We start from the raw sequence: 15,740 nt of genomic DNA, 5'->3' as shown, positions 1-15,740 counted from the left end.
TGGAACTGATGGAAATCAACTGCTGTAAAATTGAGGGAGGACATTGCCATGAACTTTGTTTTGTTTTGAACAATTTTGCCTGGAAGAAAGTGGCTTGGGCTGGCAGGAGCAAACCTGGGGACATATGTGAGCTAGTGAGTTTTTCTTTCAAACTAGCTCAGAGAAAACGTTTGATTTTTTTTCTATTTTTGTTTTGCTGGGCTTTGGCACTGAGGTACGTTTGAACAGAGGCAGCTAAGTAGGAGCAGTGCAGTGAAACAGCTGTACCTGGAAGCCGTTCTGGATGCTGGGACACCCTGTGCCTCAGAACTGTTCTTTGTATGACTACCAGTTCCAGTTTGACCATTTTGTTTCATTGAACACCAGAAACCTTTTTGGCAGAGAAGCTGCCTGGTACTTAGAACCTGCTCAGCCTGTTTAAAAGGGGCAAAGACCTGGCTAAAATTAAGCATTGCCACTAGCTACTTTAAGAACCTGCCTGCACCTCTTTGTATCCAGTGTCTTTACCTGTCATAGTGCTGGAAAAGAAGTTAAGATTGTTGGAAGTTTACCTAATTGCAACAGCTGAGGTGGCTGTTGGCCAGTTGTGGAGGAAAAGCTGTATTTTTGTTACTTTTGAAACAGTGGAATTGTTCTGTGTGAAACAGGATGCATTGAACCTAAACACAAAGTCTGGCCAGTGGCCAAGATTAATAAATCTTTCTAAGAACTGGAACCTTTGGAAGTTCCTTCTTTTTAAGAACATAAGCAGTGCCTCTGCTGGGTCAGACCACAGGTCCATCATGCCCAGTAGCCCACTCACATGGCGGCCCATCAAGTCCAGGACCTGCATATTAATCCTCTATCTATACCCTTCAATCCCCTTTTCCTCCAGGAAAACATCTAATCCTTTCTTGAAACCCAATATCATACTCTGTCCTACCACGCCCTCTGGAAGCGCATTCCAGGTGTCCACCACCTTCTGGGTGAAGAAGAACTTCCGAATCTGCTGGAAAGGGAAATCCTTACCCAAAATACTGGGGTTTAACCACAGCATAGCCTTTGCCAGACCTGAAGGGGCCAATATTTTGTCGCAGCCCAGGAGGTCTGCTGCGCTCATCAGAGCCCCTGGGTTGTGACAACGTATAGTCATCAATCCAAATTGTTAAACTTAAAATGTAAAACACTGCTTTTTAAAGAGCTTGGCTTCCAACTGACTGCTCTTAAACATGGAATTTTGTAGAATATGGCATTTGTACTTGTAAGGTAATAGTAAAAGGAAAGAGTAGAGGATAATTTAATATCAGTAAAAAGAAATCTATTCTCTTCTTGGACCCATGAGGACAGAACTCCAGTTGTAGTGGTAAGTAACCCAAAAGGTGGTGAAAAAGGCCTCAGTTAAAGCCCAGCGGGACTAGGGAATGCTCATAGTAGTCAGACAAATAAGCAAAACCCGTAACAGTCACTGGCCAAAAAACTCCACCTATAATTAAATCAAAATACTAATAGGAGTATCCCCTCAGCGGTCCCAAAATAGGTAAACAATGCGCGTTGTTTACCTATTTTGGACTCTGCATTTTCTGGAAAGTTTGCTTTATTAGTTCGGCATGAAACTTCTTGTTTTTATGTTATTTGCTCTCTCTCATTGTACCTGCTTAGCCATCATTCACGTACTGTTGTTTTTTTCCTCATACAGAGGTCAGTGTAGAGAGTTTGTGCCATGGTTGCATCAGACTCCATCAAGCTTTGGAAGAAGGAAATATGTTGGGACGGAGATGCAAGAAACGAGCCTTGATTTTGAAGACCCTATACAAACTGGTTGATATTGGTTCAGATCAACTTAGTTTAAAACTAGCAAAAGTGATTCTGGGTGTAAGTTTGCTTTGAATTTGTTTCTTGAAGTGCAAATGTAGGCATATGCCAGGCAAAATGTATATATACAACTACTGTTATATGAGAAAATCCCAACCTTGGGTGGCACCTGAAAATGTGGGGAAGTTATCAACTTAGCTACTGTTAAGACATGTTATTTTACTGTTAATAGTCAGTATAGAGAGGGAGTCAAAGTACAAAACACACAGAAGACAAAAAACTGTACTAAGGGCCTTCAAGTTTGAGGCAATCAATCTTCCTTTTATTGATGGACAGATAGAGGCCACGTTTCAGTGTAACCATCTGCTTCAGGGGTCTGTATAAGAACATAACACTTTAAAAAATACAGATACATAAAAATTACAGATAAATAAAAGGAAACAAATGATAATATAATAAAAATAAAAATGGAGGAAGCTACCATCTAGAACAGAATGTGTGTGTCATAGATTAACATACTGATGAAAGAAAATCTACATCTTACAACAGTGTCTGTATTTTTGAAACATAGAAACATGATGGCAGATAAAAAGACCAAATGGCCCATCCAGTCTGCCCATCCACAGTAACCATTATCTCTTTCTCTCTCTGAGAGATCCCACGTGCCTATCCCAGGCCCTCTTGAATTCAATAGAAACATAGAAACATGATGGCAGATAAAGGCCAAATGGCCCATCCAGTCTGCCCATCCGCACTAACCATTATCTCTTTCTCTCTCCAAGAGATCTCATGTGCCTATCCCAGGCCCTCTTGAATTCAATAGAAACATAGAAACATGATGGCAGATAAAGGCCAAATGGCCCATCCAGTCTTCCCATCCACTGGAACCATTATCTCTTTCTCTCCCCGAGAGATCCCACGTGCCTATCCCAGGCCCTCTTGAATTCAATAGAAACATAGAAACATGATGACAGATAAAGGCCAAATGGCCCATCCAGTCTGCCCATCCGCAGTAACCATTATCTCTTTCTCTCTCTGAGAGATCCCACGTGCCTATCCCAGGCCCTCTTGAATTCAGATACAGTCTCTGTTTCCACCACCTCTTCATGGAGACTGTTCCATGCATCTACCACCCTTTCCATAAAAAGTATTTCCTCAGATTACTCTGGAGCCTATCGCCTCTTAACTTCATCCTATGCCCTCTCATTGCAGAGTTTCCTTTTAAATTCAACTCGTGCGCATTTACATTACGTAGGTATTTAAACGTCTCTATCATATCTTCCCCTCTCCCGCCTTTCCTCCAAAGTATACAGATTGAGATCTTTAAGTCTGTCCCCATACGCCTTATCACAAAGACCACGCACCATTTTAGTAGCCTTCCTCTGGACTGACTCCATCCTTTTTATATCTTTTTGAAAGTGCGGTCTCCAGAATTGTACACAATATTCTAAATGAGGTCTCACCAAAGTCTTGTACAGGGGCATCAATACCTCCTTTTTCCTACTGGCCATACCTTTCCCTATTCAACCTAGCATCCTTCTAGCTTTCACCGTCAACTTTTCAACCTGTTTGGCCACCTTAAGATCATCACATACAATCACACCCAAGTCCCGCTCTTCTGTCGTGCACATAAGTTCTTCACCCCCTAAACTGTACCGTTCCTTCGTGTTTTTGCATCCCAAGTGCATGGCCTTGCATTTCTTAGCATTAATTTTAGCTACCACATTTCAGACCATTCTTCAAGCTTCGCCAGGTGTTTCTTCATGTTATTCACACCATCTGGTGTGTCTACTTTATTGCAAAGGGGCAAATCAGGTGAAAATCATCAGCAACAAAAGTAAAAAACATTGTACAATTAAGGCCTCATTCTATAGAAGACGCCTATAGTTAGGCACCTAGCTGATCAAGTGTCTAACTTAATTTTTTAATTAGTTCAATTGGCGTTAATTGAACAGTGACATTGAACACCAATTAGTAAATAATAATTTTTGGGTAAGTGCCATGTAGGTGTCTATACTAAGGAGCCTACCTGCACCTACCCAAAAAATAGGTATGTTTAGGAACAGGGTTTGAGCATGGATTGTGGTAGGTACCTACCAGTATTTTAGGCCAAGAAAATCCTGGCCTAATATTCTGGTGCCTGTAGGTGCGATTCTATACATGGCGCCTGTCTGTATATGGCCATTTGGTGAAGGATGGGTTGGGGAGTGCTTCAATGGCTGGGAGGGTGTAGATGGACTGGAGTGAGCTTTGACGGAGACTTCAGTAGTTGGAACCTAAGAACAGTACAGGGCAGAGCTTTGGATTCTTGCTCAGAAATAGCTAAGAAGAAAAAGAAGAAAAAAAAACCCAGCAGATTTTTAGATTTAATCAATTTGGGCAGACTAGATGGACCATTCGGGTCTTTATCTGCTGTCATCTACTATGTTACTATGTTAATGTTGAATAACATGTGGTAAGTGCCATTTTCTAGGTGTCTACTGATTTAGGCACTGTTTATAGCGGATATGGGCAAACTATGGCCCGCGTGCCATATTCGACCCTTTTAGTTTTTTAATCCGACCCGCAAAATTTGTCAGAATGAAAACTTGTATTGTCTCATCACTACTGGAAGAAGCCTGTTGCACTTGAACAGCGTTAAAAGAGAAGCTTACTCTTCTCTGACGAAGAGACCCGCGCTAACTCTGGAACACTCAAAAACAAGCCCATTCTCAGCTACTTATGTAAATTCAATTCGGGAAGATGTAACACTTTGCAATATTACAAGAAAGAGAGAAGTTAAAAGGGGATAGATTCTGTACAAACGTAAGGAAGTTCTTCACCTAGAGAGTGCACATATTTTTTTGTGTGCAAAAATCCTTCCTGCATCAGTGGCTAAGCTGCATAGCCAGATAATAATCTGTGTAGTCTTCCAAAGCTTAAGTACTGTATAGCCAGACAAGTATTGTAAAGCCTTACTAGTATTGTATAGCCAGAATTTGGATAACCAGACAGGTCTAGTAGCCTGATAAGCCTTGCATAGCCAGATAAGCCTTGCTTAGCCAAACAAGTACTGTTCTTTACGCCACCCGCTTACTCCCAAACTCCATCCATTTCTTCCCTATAACACACCACACACCCTCCGACCACTTCTACCTAAACTGCTAGGTAATCCCCCCTCCCCACGGAGACCTGCACCATGGCCATGCCAAACTCTCATCAATGCGCACTACTGCTCCTACTCTATCTTATCAGAATCTGTACAGCCAACTCATTATACCCTGCTCCAATCCCAGTTCACTACTCCTTATACTGCGTGGTTAAGTCCAAATTCCCAACATTCACCCCCCATAAACCATACGATTACCTAGAGGCAGGTCCACTCCCAATCCCAACTCCGCCGCCCCCCCCCCCACACTTCAACCAAGCCTCGCACTAAAAAACAACGATCACTAAAAAAACTAGCCTATTCCCATTACTTTCCAACTGAGCACACCACCCACCAGAACCTACAAGGTTTCTACCTAAACATAAGATCGATGAGGAACAAATCCATACTGATCAAGGATTGGCTGAATGAAATTAACCCTGACTTTGTTCTACTCACAGAAACCTGGCTACTATCAGATAATGATATAATCATCAAAGACTGTCTTCCCCCAGATTTCAAGATTCTATCTCTAGCCAGAACCTGGGGAAGGGGAGGATGATTAGCAATAATCTTCAGAGACCACCTAAATTGCGCTTTACTTAACTCCAAATCCTCGCCCAACTTAGAGATATTATCACTCTCACTAACTTCAAAATCCCTAACCGCCTCTCTAACAACTATTTTGTTTTATGTCCCACCAAAAAAATGGAACCTAGCCAAGGAGGATTTCGCTGAATTCTTGCTAACCAACTTATAAGCAAGTCCATACAACTTACTATGTGGGGATATCAACATTCACCTAGAGCAAATAGACCAACCAGAAATATCAGATTTTTGGTTACTTATCTCCCAACTAGGCTACTTCTTTCCACCTCCAATCAAAACCCATCAAAGAGGTCATCAGTTAGACCAACCAACCCCAAATTCTATTGGAAAGAAGATAACTGGACAGATTACCTATGGTCTGACCACAGACTATGTAACTTCATTATTGTCTGCCAGCAAAAAACCAACAAAACAAGAAATAATAAAACTCACATTTCCAGAGGTAAGATCGACCCGATAGAATTCTGGTCCCACTATGAGAATATCACAAAACAAAATGTAGAAACCTCAGGGAAATCATCATCACCCCAATCCAAAAAGACCCAAAAGCACCACAAAACCATCCATCTAACTTTAGACCTATAGCCTCAATTCCGCTATATGTCAAAATTATAGAAGGCCTAGTAGCCAAACTCCTCACCAATTACATAGATGACCACAACCTACTCCACCCCATGCAATCAGGATTCAGAACAAACTTCAGTACAGAGACACTACTAGGCTCCCTTATGGATACCGTCAGACAACACCTTAGTACAGGGAAAAAAATGCTGCTCATACAACTGGACCTAACTGCGGCATTCGACTTAGTGGATCACAACATCCTTCTACAGATCTTAGACGCAATAGGCATCTCAGATAAAGTATACTCTTGGTTTGAAGGATTCCTAAAACTCAGAACCTACAGTGTAAAATCTAACAAAGAAAAGTCAGAATCCTGGTCAAACCCCTGCGGCGTACCACAAGGATCTCCACTATCCCCTACCCTCTTCAACCTCTACACTGCTTCTCTAGGAACGCATCTGGACAATCTAGGCATAACCACCTATAGTTATGCTGATGACATCACCATCCTCATCCCATACGATCATTCTAAACCTACCATGACAGACAAACTTCACCAAACACTTGAAACAGTCACAACCTGGATGAAAAACCACAAACTTAAACTCAACCAAGACAAAACCAAATTCATCCTTCTCGAAAATGACAAGGTCCAAACCACAATCAACCTAGATATAAACGCAATCAAATACCCCATCCAAACCACCATAAAACTGCTTGGCATGACCATAGACAGACGCGGCACTATGCAACCGCAAATAAATAAAACAATTCAGAAATCATTCGCAATCATGAGAAATCTGAAACAAGTCCGAAAATTCTTTGAAAGAACACAATTCCAACTTATAGTGCAATCCCTAATACTAGGTATATTGGACTACTGCAACATCCTCTTCCTTCCTTGCCCTGCAACGACGATTAGACAACTCCAAACAATCCAAAATACAGCTTTGAGACTCATCTATTCATTGAGAAAACATGATCACATCACGGAAGCCTTCATCAACTCACATTGGCTTCCAATCCAAGAAAGAATCCAATTCAAATTCTACTGCATATTATTTAAAACCCTACACGGAGACAGCCCATCATACTTGAACAATCGCCTCATCCAAGCACCCACTACCAGACACAGAAAAACGCACTCCCCATTCATACCCCCCCCAATCAAGGAAGTCAAAAGAACAAAACTACACGACGGCCTCCTAGCCACTCGAGCCGCAAGACTGGACAACCAGATCTCCAACCTTCTGATGACCACCCCAGACTATAGGACGTTCAGAAAGGAAATAAAAACCATACTTTTCAAGAAATTCCTGAAGCAGCAATAACATCACGACCTCTTAGCAACTCTAAAACTGACATTAGACCTACCCATTACCGCACTAATAATAACAAAAGAACCTCCACTACGACCACCTTTTAATTCTTTTACAAACCACCTCACTCACAACAACACGTTAAATGTTTATAAGATCTACAACTTACCTCTCTAGCTAATCATTGTAACTCTACTTTTTTAATTAACCTTTTGTAATCCGCCTTGAACCGCAAGGTAATGGCGGAATAGAAATCCCTAATGTAATGTAATGTAATGTAATCAAATTATGCCCTCCTGGATTAAAGACAGCACTAACATTCTAAACAAAATTGCCCCCATAAAATCCCGCAGAATTAGAACTATAAATCTAGAGGGATGGTTTGATTCAGAGCTACTACTGTTAAAGAGGGACCTAAGAAAATCAGAAAGACTATGGACTAAATCTGGTACTCAAGAACACAGAGTTGCTTGGAGATCAAAATTAAAAAACTACAAAAACCTCACCAAGAAAAAACGTAAAAACTTCTACGCCCCCAAAATTGGAAACATTACAATTAACAGTAGAAACCTTTTCAATCTGGTCAACGACCTCTACAACCTCGAGACACTCACTGACACCCAGGAAGAATCCACACTAACTGCTAACACCCTAGCAGATTTCTTCAATTCCAAGATACAAAAATTAAGATCGTCAATAACTGCCCTGGCCAATCCCCATGGGTACTTTCCAATTCTCCATGACACAGACACATCCAATTCTGACCTAGGGTCCAGAACTGACCTAAGTTGGAACCATTTCACAACCATAGACTGGCAAACCTTTAGCAAATACTACAATAAATATAATAACTCCTACTGCAGAATGGACACTTGCCCCCCAAATGTCATGGAAAACTGCCCCGACCCACTTCAAAGCCAATTTGTTGGCATGGGTCAACTTTTTACTATCCTCAGGAAATTTCTCAGTAGAACAAGGCCACATCATGATAACTCCTATTATAAAAAACACAAAAGAACCACCCAACGCCCCGTCTAATTACAGATCTATCGCTAGCATCCCGCTAGTCACCAAAATAGCAGAAGGGGTGGTAAATACCGAACTCATAACATATCTAGAGAAATTCAATATCCTACACGACAACTAATCGGGCTTTCGTTCTGGCCACAGCACCGAAATCATCATAGCCTCTCTACTCGATCACCTGCACTCACTCTTCAGCCAGGGCTCCAGTGCCCTGATCTTGCAACTTGACCTGAGCAGTGCTTTCGACCTAGTCGACCACACTATTCTCCTAGACTGCCTTGCACACATCGGCATCTCTGGCCAAGTTCTCAACTGGTTCCACGGGTTCCTAAGAAATAGATCATACAGAGTGTTTAAGAATGACTCTTTCTCCTACAGCTGGGACAACTCCTGTGGGGTTCCCCAGGGCTCCCCCCTGTCCCCCACCCTTTTTAACGTCTATCTCGTCTCCTTGGGAAACCTCCTGCAAAGTTTCAAACTCAAATTCTTCATCTACGCAGATAACATCACAATAGTCATCCCGCTAACCTGTTTCACACCAGAGTTGCTTAACTCTCTATCAAGCTTACTCAGTCAGATAGAACTCTGGATGTTATCCTATAGATTAAAATTAAACTCTGACAAAACTAAATTCTTCCTAGCCACCCCCAATGACAAAATCAAAGATACCACAATACAAGTGAATGGATCGGATTTCCCCCTAGAACAAACTTTAAAAATACTGGGAGTCACCTTAGACAAACATGTATCCCTTGAGAAACACGCTGATCTTACTGTCAGGAAAAGCTTCTCGGTGCTATGGAAACTCCACACCATAAAAAAATACTTCGACGACAACTCATTTCGCCTGTTAGTACAATCCTCCATTCTCAGCATCCTGGATTACTGCAACATCATTTATTTGGGCTCCATGAAGAAAACCACCAGGAGACTAAAACTGATTCAGAACACCGCAGTCCGCCTTATATTTGGCTTAAACAAATGGGAACACATCACCCCCTTCTACCATAAACTGCACTGGTTACCATTTGATTCCAGAGTCCTGTTCAAGATTGCATGCCTCTGTTACAAAACAGTATTTGGTCTATCCCCAAGCTACCTCAACCCACACTTCAATCTAAAGTACAACAATAAGAACTCCCGCAGAATTCATCTGTTTGCCTTCCCCTCCCTAAAACTATGTCACTTCAAAAGGTTCCTCGACAAAACCTTCTCCTTCCAGGCGGCTAAACTGAACCCATGGCTAGCCCAAATGGTGCTCAACGTCCCCACCTACCTTGACTTCAGAAAAAAACTCAAAACACACCTATTCCACGGACAGAACCCTTAACACACTCTCCTACTTCTTCATCTCCCATCCATGCACGTGAATCTCCACCTACTCCTTCCTTATTGTACTCCCCTAACCTGTTAAACTTCAATGGCCTGTATTTTTCCTGTAAATAAATATTACCTTCCTATTGTACACTCTTGTATATTCCTGTTAATTCCAATGACTTCATTGTTTGTAACCTAATTAATTGATGTGAACCGCCTAGAACTCCCTGGGTATGGCGGTATACAAAATAAAGTTGTTATTATTATTATACCTAAAAATGTGACAGGATTTGTGTTCAGAGCTTTAACTTAAGATAACAAAAAGGTTTCTAAATGATAGGAAGGAGAAACCCTCAGATATATCTCTGGTTTTAAATAAATTTGTATCTGGTTTTACCAAATATCGCTAAAAAAAACCTTTTCCGTTGTATCATTCAGTTCTAAATAAAATGCAATGTCACATCAGCACAAATACTCAAGTAGTGCTCGAACTTCAAAATGTTCGATCTTTTCAGAACTTATCTTTATCTGGTTCAGAAGATAGCACAGAGGGTCCTCCCAGTGATTAGAAGCTTTTCTGTTATCTTAAGTTAGAACTTTGAACACACATACCCTGGGGTTCAATGGAGTTTTTTAGACACACACTTGACCAAGGCTAACCACACAAACTTAACAGTGAAGAAATGCTTTTATACACTATGGAAGCTAAGGACTTTTAAAAAATACTTTGACACAACATCCTTCAGGTTATTGGTGCAATCGCTGATCCTATCCATCCTGGACTACTGCAACATCGTCTACCTGGGTATCCCACAAAAAACAATAAAGAAACTGAGATTAGTGCAAAACACTGCAGTTCGCTTAATCTTCGGACTGAGAAAAAAAGACCACATTAGCCCATACTACAAAAAAAAACTGCACTGGCTACCAATGGAAGCACGAATACAGTTCAAATTTGTATGCATCTGCTTCAAACAAATCTGGGGCCTAGCCCCTTCCTACCTGCAAACACACTTTACTCTATACAACCCCACACGAACAACCAGAAACAAACATCTTCGCCTATCCTAAAATTACTGGCTGCAAATACAAATCCTTCCTTGACAGAACCTTCAAGTTCCAAGCTAACAGACAACAATCCTGGCTGGAAAACTACATAAATAAAACCAGACAGATCTACAACGCATTCCGAAAATCAATCAAAGCCACTCTGTTTGACAAATTCATCACCTAAACAGACTGACCTTCGCTCTATGCATTTTCCCCCTACAAACCCGAAGCAATCTCTCAGGCAATTCCAACCCCTCTCACTTCCCCTCCCCTTACAACCCCTCTTACATTCCCTCCCCTTCAACCCTTCTCTTCTGTAACATTCCCCTCACGCATTTGTAATTCGCTAAATGTCCAGCCTTCTTTCGATGTGAATCGCCTAGAAGTCGTCTGACTATGGTGGTATAGAAAAATAAAGACATATAGACTCCACTTATGGTATTATGGTAGTATTGTGTTCAGTTTTGGAGACCGTATCTGGCGAAAGACGTAAGAAGACTTGAGGCGGTCCAGAGGAGGGCGACGAAAATGATAGGAGGCTTGCACCAGAAGACATATGAGGAGAGACTGGAAGCCCTGAATATGTATACCCTAGAGGAAAGGAGAGACAGGGGAGATATGATTCAGACGTTCAAATACTTAAAGGGTATTAACGTAGAACAAAATCTTTTCCAGAGAAAGGAAAATGGTAAAACCAGAGGACATAATTTGAGGTTGAGGGGTGGTAGATTCAGGGGCAATGTTAGGAAATTCTACTTTACGGAGAGGGTGGTGGATGCCTGGAATGCGCTCCCGGGAGAGGTGGTGGAGAGTAAAACTGTGACTGAGTTCAAAGAAGCGTGGGATGAACACAGAAGATTTAGAATCAGAAAATAATATTAAAGATTGAACTAGGCCAGTTACTGGGCAGACTTGTACGGTCTGTGTCTGTGTATGGCCGTTTGGAGGAGGATGGGCAGGGGAGGGCTTCAATGGCTGGGAGGGTGTAGATGGGCTGGAGTAAGTCTTAACAGAGATTTCGGCAGTTGGAACCCAAGCACAGTACCGGGTAAAGCTTTGGATTCTCGCCCAGAAATAGCTAAGAAGAAAAAAAAAAAAAAAAAAAAAAATTTTTAAATTGAATCAGGTTGGGCAGACTGGATGGACCATTCGGGTCTTTATCTGCCGTCATCTACTATGTATGTTACTATGTATGTAGATATTCCTGCAAACAGGATAGTTGGATAGGCTGGAGTGAGCTTGGACGACAACTTCAGCATTTGGAACCTAGGACAATACCAGGACTTTACAGTCTATGACCCAGAAATAGCAAAGAAGAGACAAGTTCATTTAATCATGTGCTTTTTAATGAGAATAACAAATGGGCAGACTGGATGGACCGTTCGGGTCTTTATCTGCCGTCATTTACAATGTTTACTCTATTTGGTGTTTGTGGTTTACATAAAAAGTTTATACAGCTCATCTCTAAGTGGTGTGCTCAGCATTCATGCTTTTTCTTTATCTCCAAGCAACATGTCTGGACTGTCTTGTATGCAAATCAAAATGTAGGTTTCACAAAGCCAAGTTATGTTTATTTGCACTTAGAAGTACTAGAAATAGCAAAGCCAGAAGCAAGAGAATTTCACTTTGCTTTACTGCATGTCAAGTCTGTTGTGGCAGGTTTGTTATATATAGTAATTGGTGGCTCATATGGAAACCTTAAGTTTGATCTGGTTTATTTGTTTTTGCAGCTTAAAGTCAGCGGAAAGAATCTTCTGAACGTGTGCAAACTCATATTTAAAATTAGCAGAAGTGATAACAATGATTTGCTGTTCCAGAAAGATAGTATGTTTGGTAAGTATTATTGTGATTGTGATATCCAGCTATAAAATTAATTCCTGGGCCCTCCTTAGCAGTAAGATGGTAGCAAACAGAATATACAGCAAACCAGTTGTACCTTGAAATCTGTCAGTAAATTGTATACCCTTAATACCTGCCTTGGACAAGCTTTTGAAAAGCTATGGAGGCAGTCTAGAAGAATTCTCCGTTCGACAGTTGTTCTATGACACAACACGTAAAACCATCTATTCAGTAGTTTCTCCAACATTATGGAATGCCCTACGACAGGAAACTAATTGAAATAACTTCAAGTCCAATCTTAATACTTCACTCTTTAAAGACGCCTACGAGATTTAGATAAAAGGTTCATTCCCAATAACCCCATTTCCCTTATGTTTTTTACCTTTTCCTTTATATTTTAAATATTGTATCCTTACCCATTTCTCTTTTGTTCAATAGAAGCTTTTAGTTTGTTTGTCCTTTCCTCTGACTTTTAATCATTTTTTTTTATAATTCAGTAAAATGTAAACCGCTTTGGTAATTAAAGCGGTATATCTAATTTAATCTAATCCTTAGGTTTGTATACCGCATCATCTCCACGTTCGTAGAGCTCGACATGGTTTACAGTAGGAGAAATAGGAAGGAACTACAACAGAAGGTTAGAGGTAGAAGTGTGAAGAAAATTTAGAGGACTTGGGATGCCAAGATATAAGAGTTTCCTTGATTCCTAAGTTGGAGGGAGACTTACATTTTTTGAGAAAAGCCAGGTTTTCAGATGTTTGCGGAAAACTTGAAGAGAGCTCAAGTTCCGAAGAGGGGAGGTAAGGTTGTTCCAGAGCTCAGTGATTTTGAAGTGGAGGGAGGTCCCTAGCTTTCCTGTGTGGGAAATGTCTTTTAGCGAGGGGAAGGATAGTTTTAATTTGTGGGAGGATCTGGTGGTATTAGGGTTTGAGGAATTCCAAGAAAGCTTATAACTTGAAACTTCAATAGGGAATACATCTGGTAGTGTTAGATCCCTCCCCCTTCCCTAACATTTGCTGCTTCTTAATCTCCTGCCTCAAAAAAAGTTGCTTTTTGGCTTATTTATATTTATTGTGGGACTGGTCAGGCACTGCTTGGTATCCTGAATCAACTATCAGCAAAAGACCTGTGGAAACTCTGCCTGCCTCTGTATGTCTCTTTCTTTTAACTGCTTATGGCTGAATTAACTAAATGCTGTCCCTTATCGAGAAAGTGTTCTTTATGATTGAGAGCAGTTTCGCATCTGACCCTATGCTAGGATGGACTTAACTGACAAGCTATGGTGAGATATTTTGGCAGGTTCTGTGGTGTTTTCCCCTCAGCATAACTACCAGCTCAGCTCTCAGTTGCAGTTTCTCTCTCAGCTGCAATTCAGTCAGACACCCCTTTACCTCAACTAGCTTCCCTGGGGTCTGAGTCTGCTCCTTCCTTGATTTTAGCTCCTGTGGTCATGTCTATTCCTTTTGCTCCAGAACTTGTTTTACTCCTTCACCAAGCATATTTGATGAGCTCAGCCTCCCCCCTACTATTCAGCTCCTCTCCTCCCAGGAACTGAGCAGTGTGGACTCTCATAGGGATGTGGATGAGATTTCTTGACTGTCGGAGGGGGAGGGTCCATATCTGGAAGAGGAGGATGATCCCACAGCAGCAAGATTATTTCATAAAGAGGAGCTTTGTGCCTTAATAACTAGGGCTTTGGAGGTACTAAATATTTCCTCTTCTGAGTCTCTTAATGTGGCTGTGGCCTTAGGTCCCCATTATGTCATGGACTAAAAAATCCTCAAAGGCATTTCACAATCATGGAGCAGTTATTATTGTTTTTGGTGGAATTCGGTGTGTCATTTGTATGAAATGGAAAGAACATTAGCTGTTAAAAAAGGATATTTTAAGAAATTTAAGGATGTATGGGGACCATTAATAAATTATTATAATAAATAATTAGTATTTTTCCCCAATTAATAGATATGTATGGTGGGTGGGAGGGTGGGTTTTTAATTTTCAAAGATGATTAAAAATGATTGATATAGTTATTATATTATGTGATAATTATTTATAAATATGTTTTAAAGGGGTGGGTGGTTGGTAAATTTTTATTGTGTGAAAAATTGCAGAATTTCAAGTGAAATTGTATATTAAGGAAAGGATTTGTTGTACACTTGTTGTAAGATTTAAAATGAATAAAGAAATATAAAATAAATAAAATTTTTCCTGAAATATAACACTACCTGTAGTTTCAGTTTTGTTGTTTTTCATCATGGGCTTGATGGATAGAGCTTCAGTCTGTCCCAGTATGCAAATTCTTATGTTCTTATCAGAATGGATATAGTGGATATGAATTTTGCCATTTCTGCTGCCTGTTTTACTTATCTCTTTTTTTTTTAACTTGAACCTTTATAATTAGCGATCTTTTTTTCCCTACAGATTCTTTATTGGAAGTCTTGAAATCTGAAGAGCTAATTGCTAATGGGGAATCTTTCTTATATTGTCTGGGTGCCATCAAGTTCCTTTCTGGAAATACTGAACTTCTTAAAGACATACTTGCCAAAGGTGCAGTAGAGACTCTGGTGCAGCTGATGAAACGGATTAACAGTATCATTAAGGAAAGACACACAGATTCTTCCAGTTTGGGTTATCTTTCAGTGCAGGTCAGTACATCATAGTCCAGGCTCAGTGCATGTGATGCATGTGGAAGAGAGGCTTAATAACCAGGAGAGTCTGCTTGAAATCCTGCTGGAGCTCCTTGTGATCTCACGTGCAAACCTAAGATCAGGTTTTCAGGTTTTATTTAAAATTTGATAATATCACTTATAATTCTTCTAAGTGATGTACATTTAAAAGCCAGGGTTAAATATTTACAAGATTCAGAACATAACCAAATCAATTACTGACTAACATGATACAGAAGGATCAGGGGTAGAACTGCAATGATTATAGGAAACAAATAAGGGAAAAACAAACAAATAAGGGAAAAACAATAGGTAATTAGGAGAGTCTGGATCCTCCTATAGTTGATGCTTCTTTAAAAATAAACATTATTCAATTGTAGGTTTTAATTTTGAAAAGCGTCTTTATATAAAAAAAAAAAACAACAACAACCT

General features: G+C 40.5%; 1 protein-coding gene across 5 annotated transcripts in view; it reads left to right on the top strand.

Moving 5' to 3' along the window:
• The window catches only part of ARMC2 (armadillo repeat containing 2), a 179,442-nt gene that overhangs the window by 64,392 nt on the left and 99,310 nt on the right, over nucleotides 1-15,740 (top strand). For all 5 annotated transcript variants that reach the window (XM_033936137.1, XM_033936136.1, XM_033936138.1 and 2 more), the window contains exons 8-10: nucleotides 1,676-1,851; nucleotides 12,534-12,636; nucleotides 15,064-15,287. In XM_033936137.1, the coding sequence (XP_033792028.1) occupies nucleotides 1,676-1,851; nucleotides 12,534-12,636; nucleotides 15,064-15,287 (503 nt within the window). The remainder of the gene's footprint in view (nucleotides 1-1,675; nucleotides 1,852-12,533; nucleotides 12,637-15,063; nucleotides 15,288-15,740) is intronic.

This window comes from Geotrypetes seraphini, chromosome 3, assembly GCF_902459505.1.
Source record: "Geotrypetes seraphini chromosome 3, aGeoSer1.1, whole genome shotgun sequence".
Lineage (NCBI taxonomy): Eukaryota > Metazoa > Chordata > Amphibia > Gymnophiona > Dermophiidae > Geotrypetes > Geotrypetes seraphini.
The sequence above is the reverse complement of the archived record's forward strand: the minus strand, read 5'-3'. Positions and strand labels throughout refer to the sequence as shown.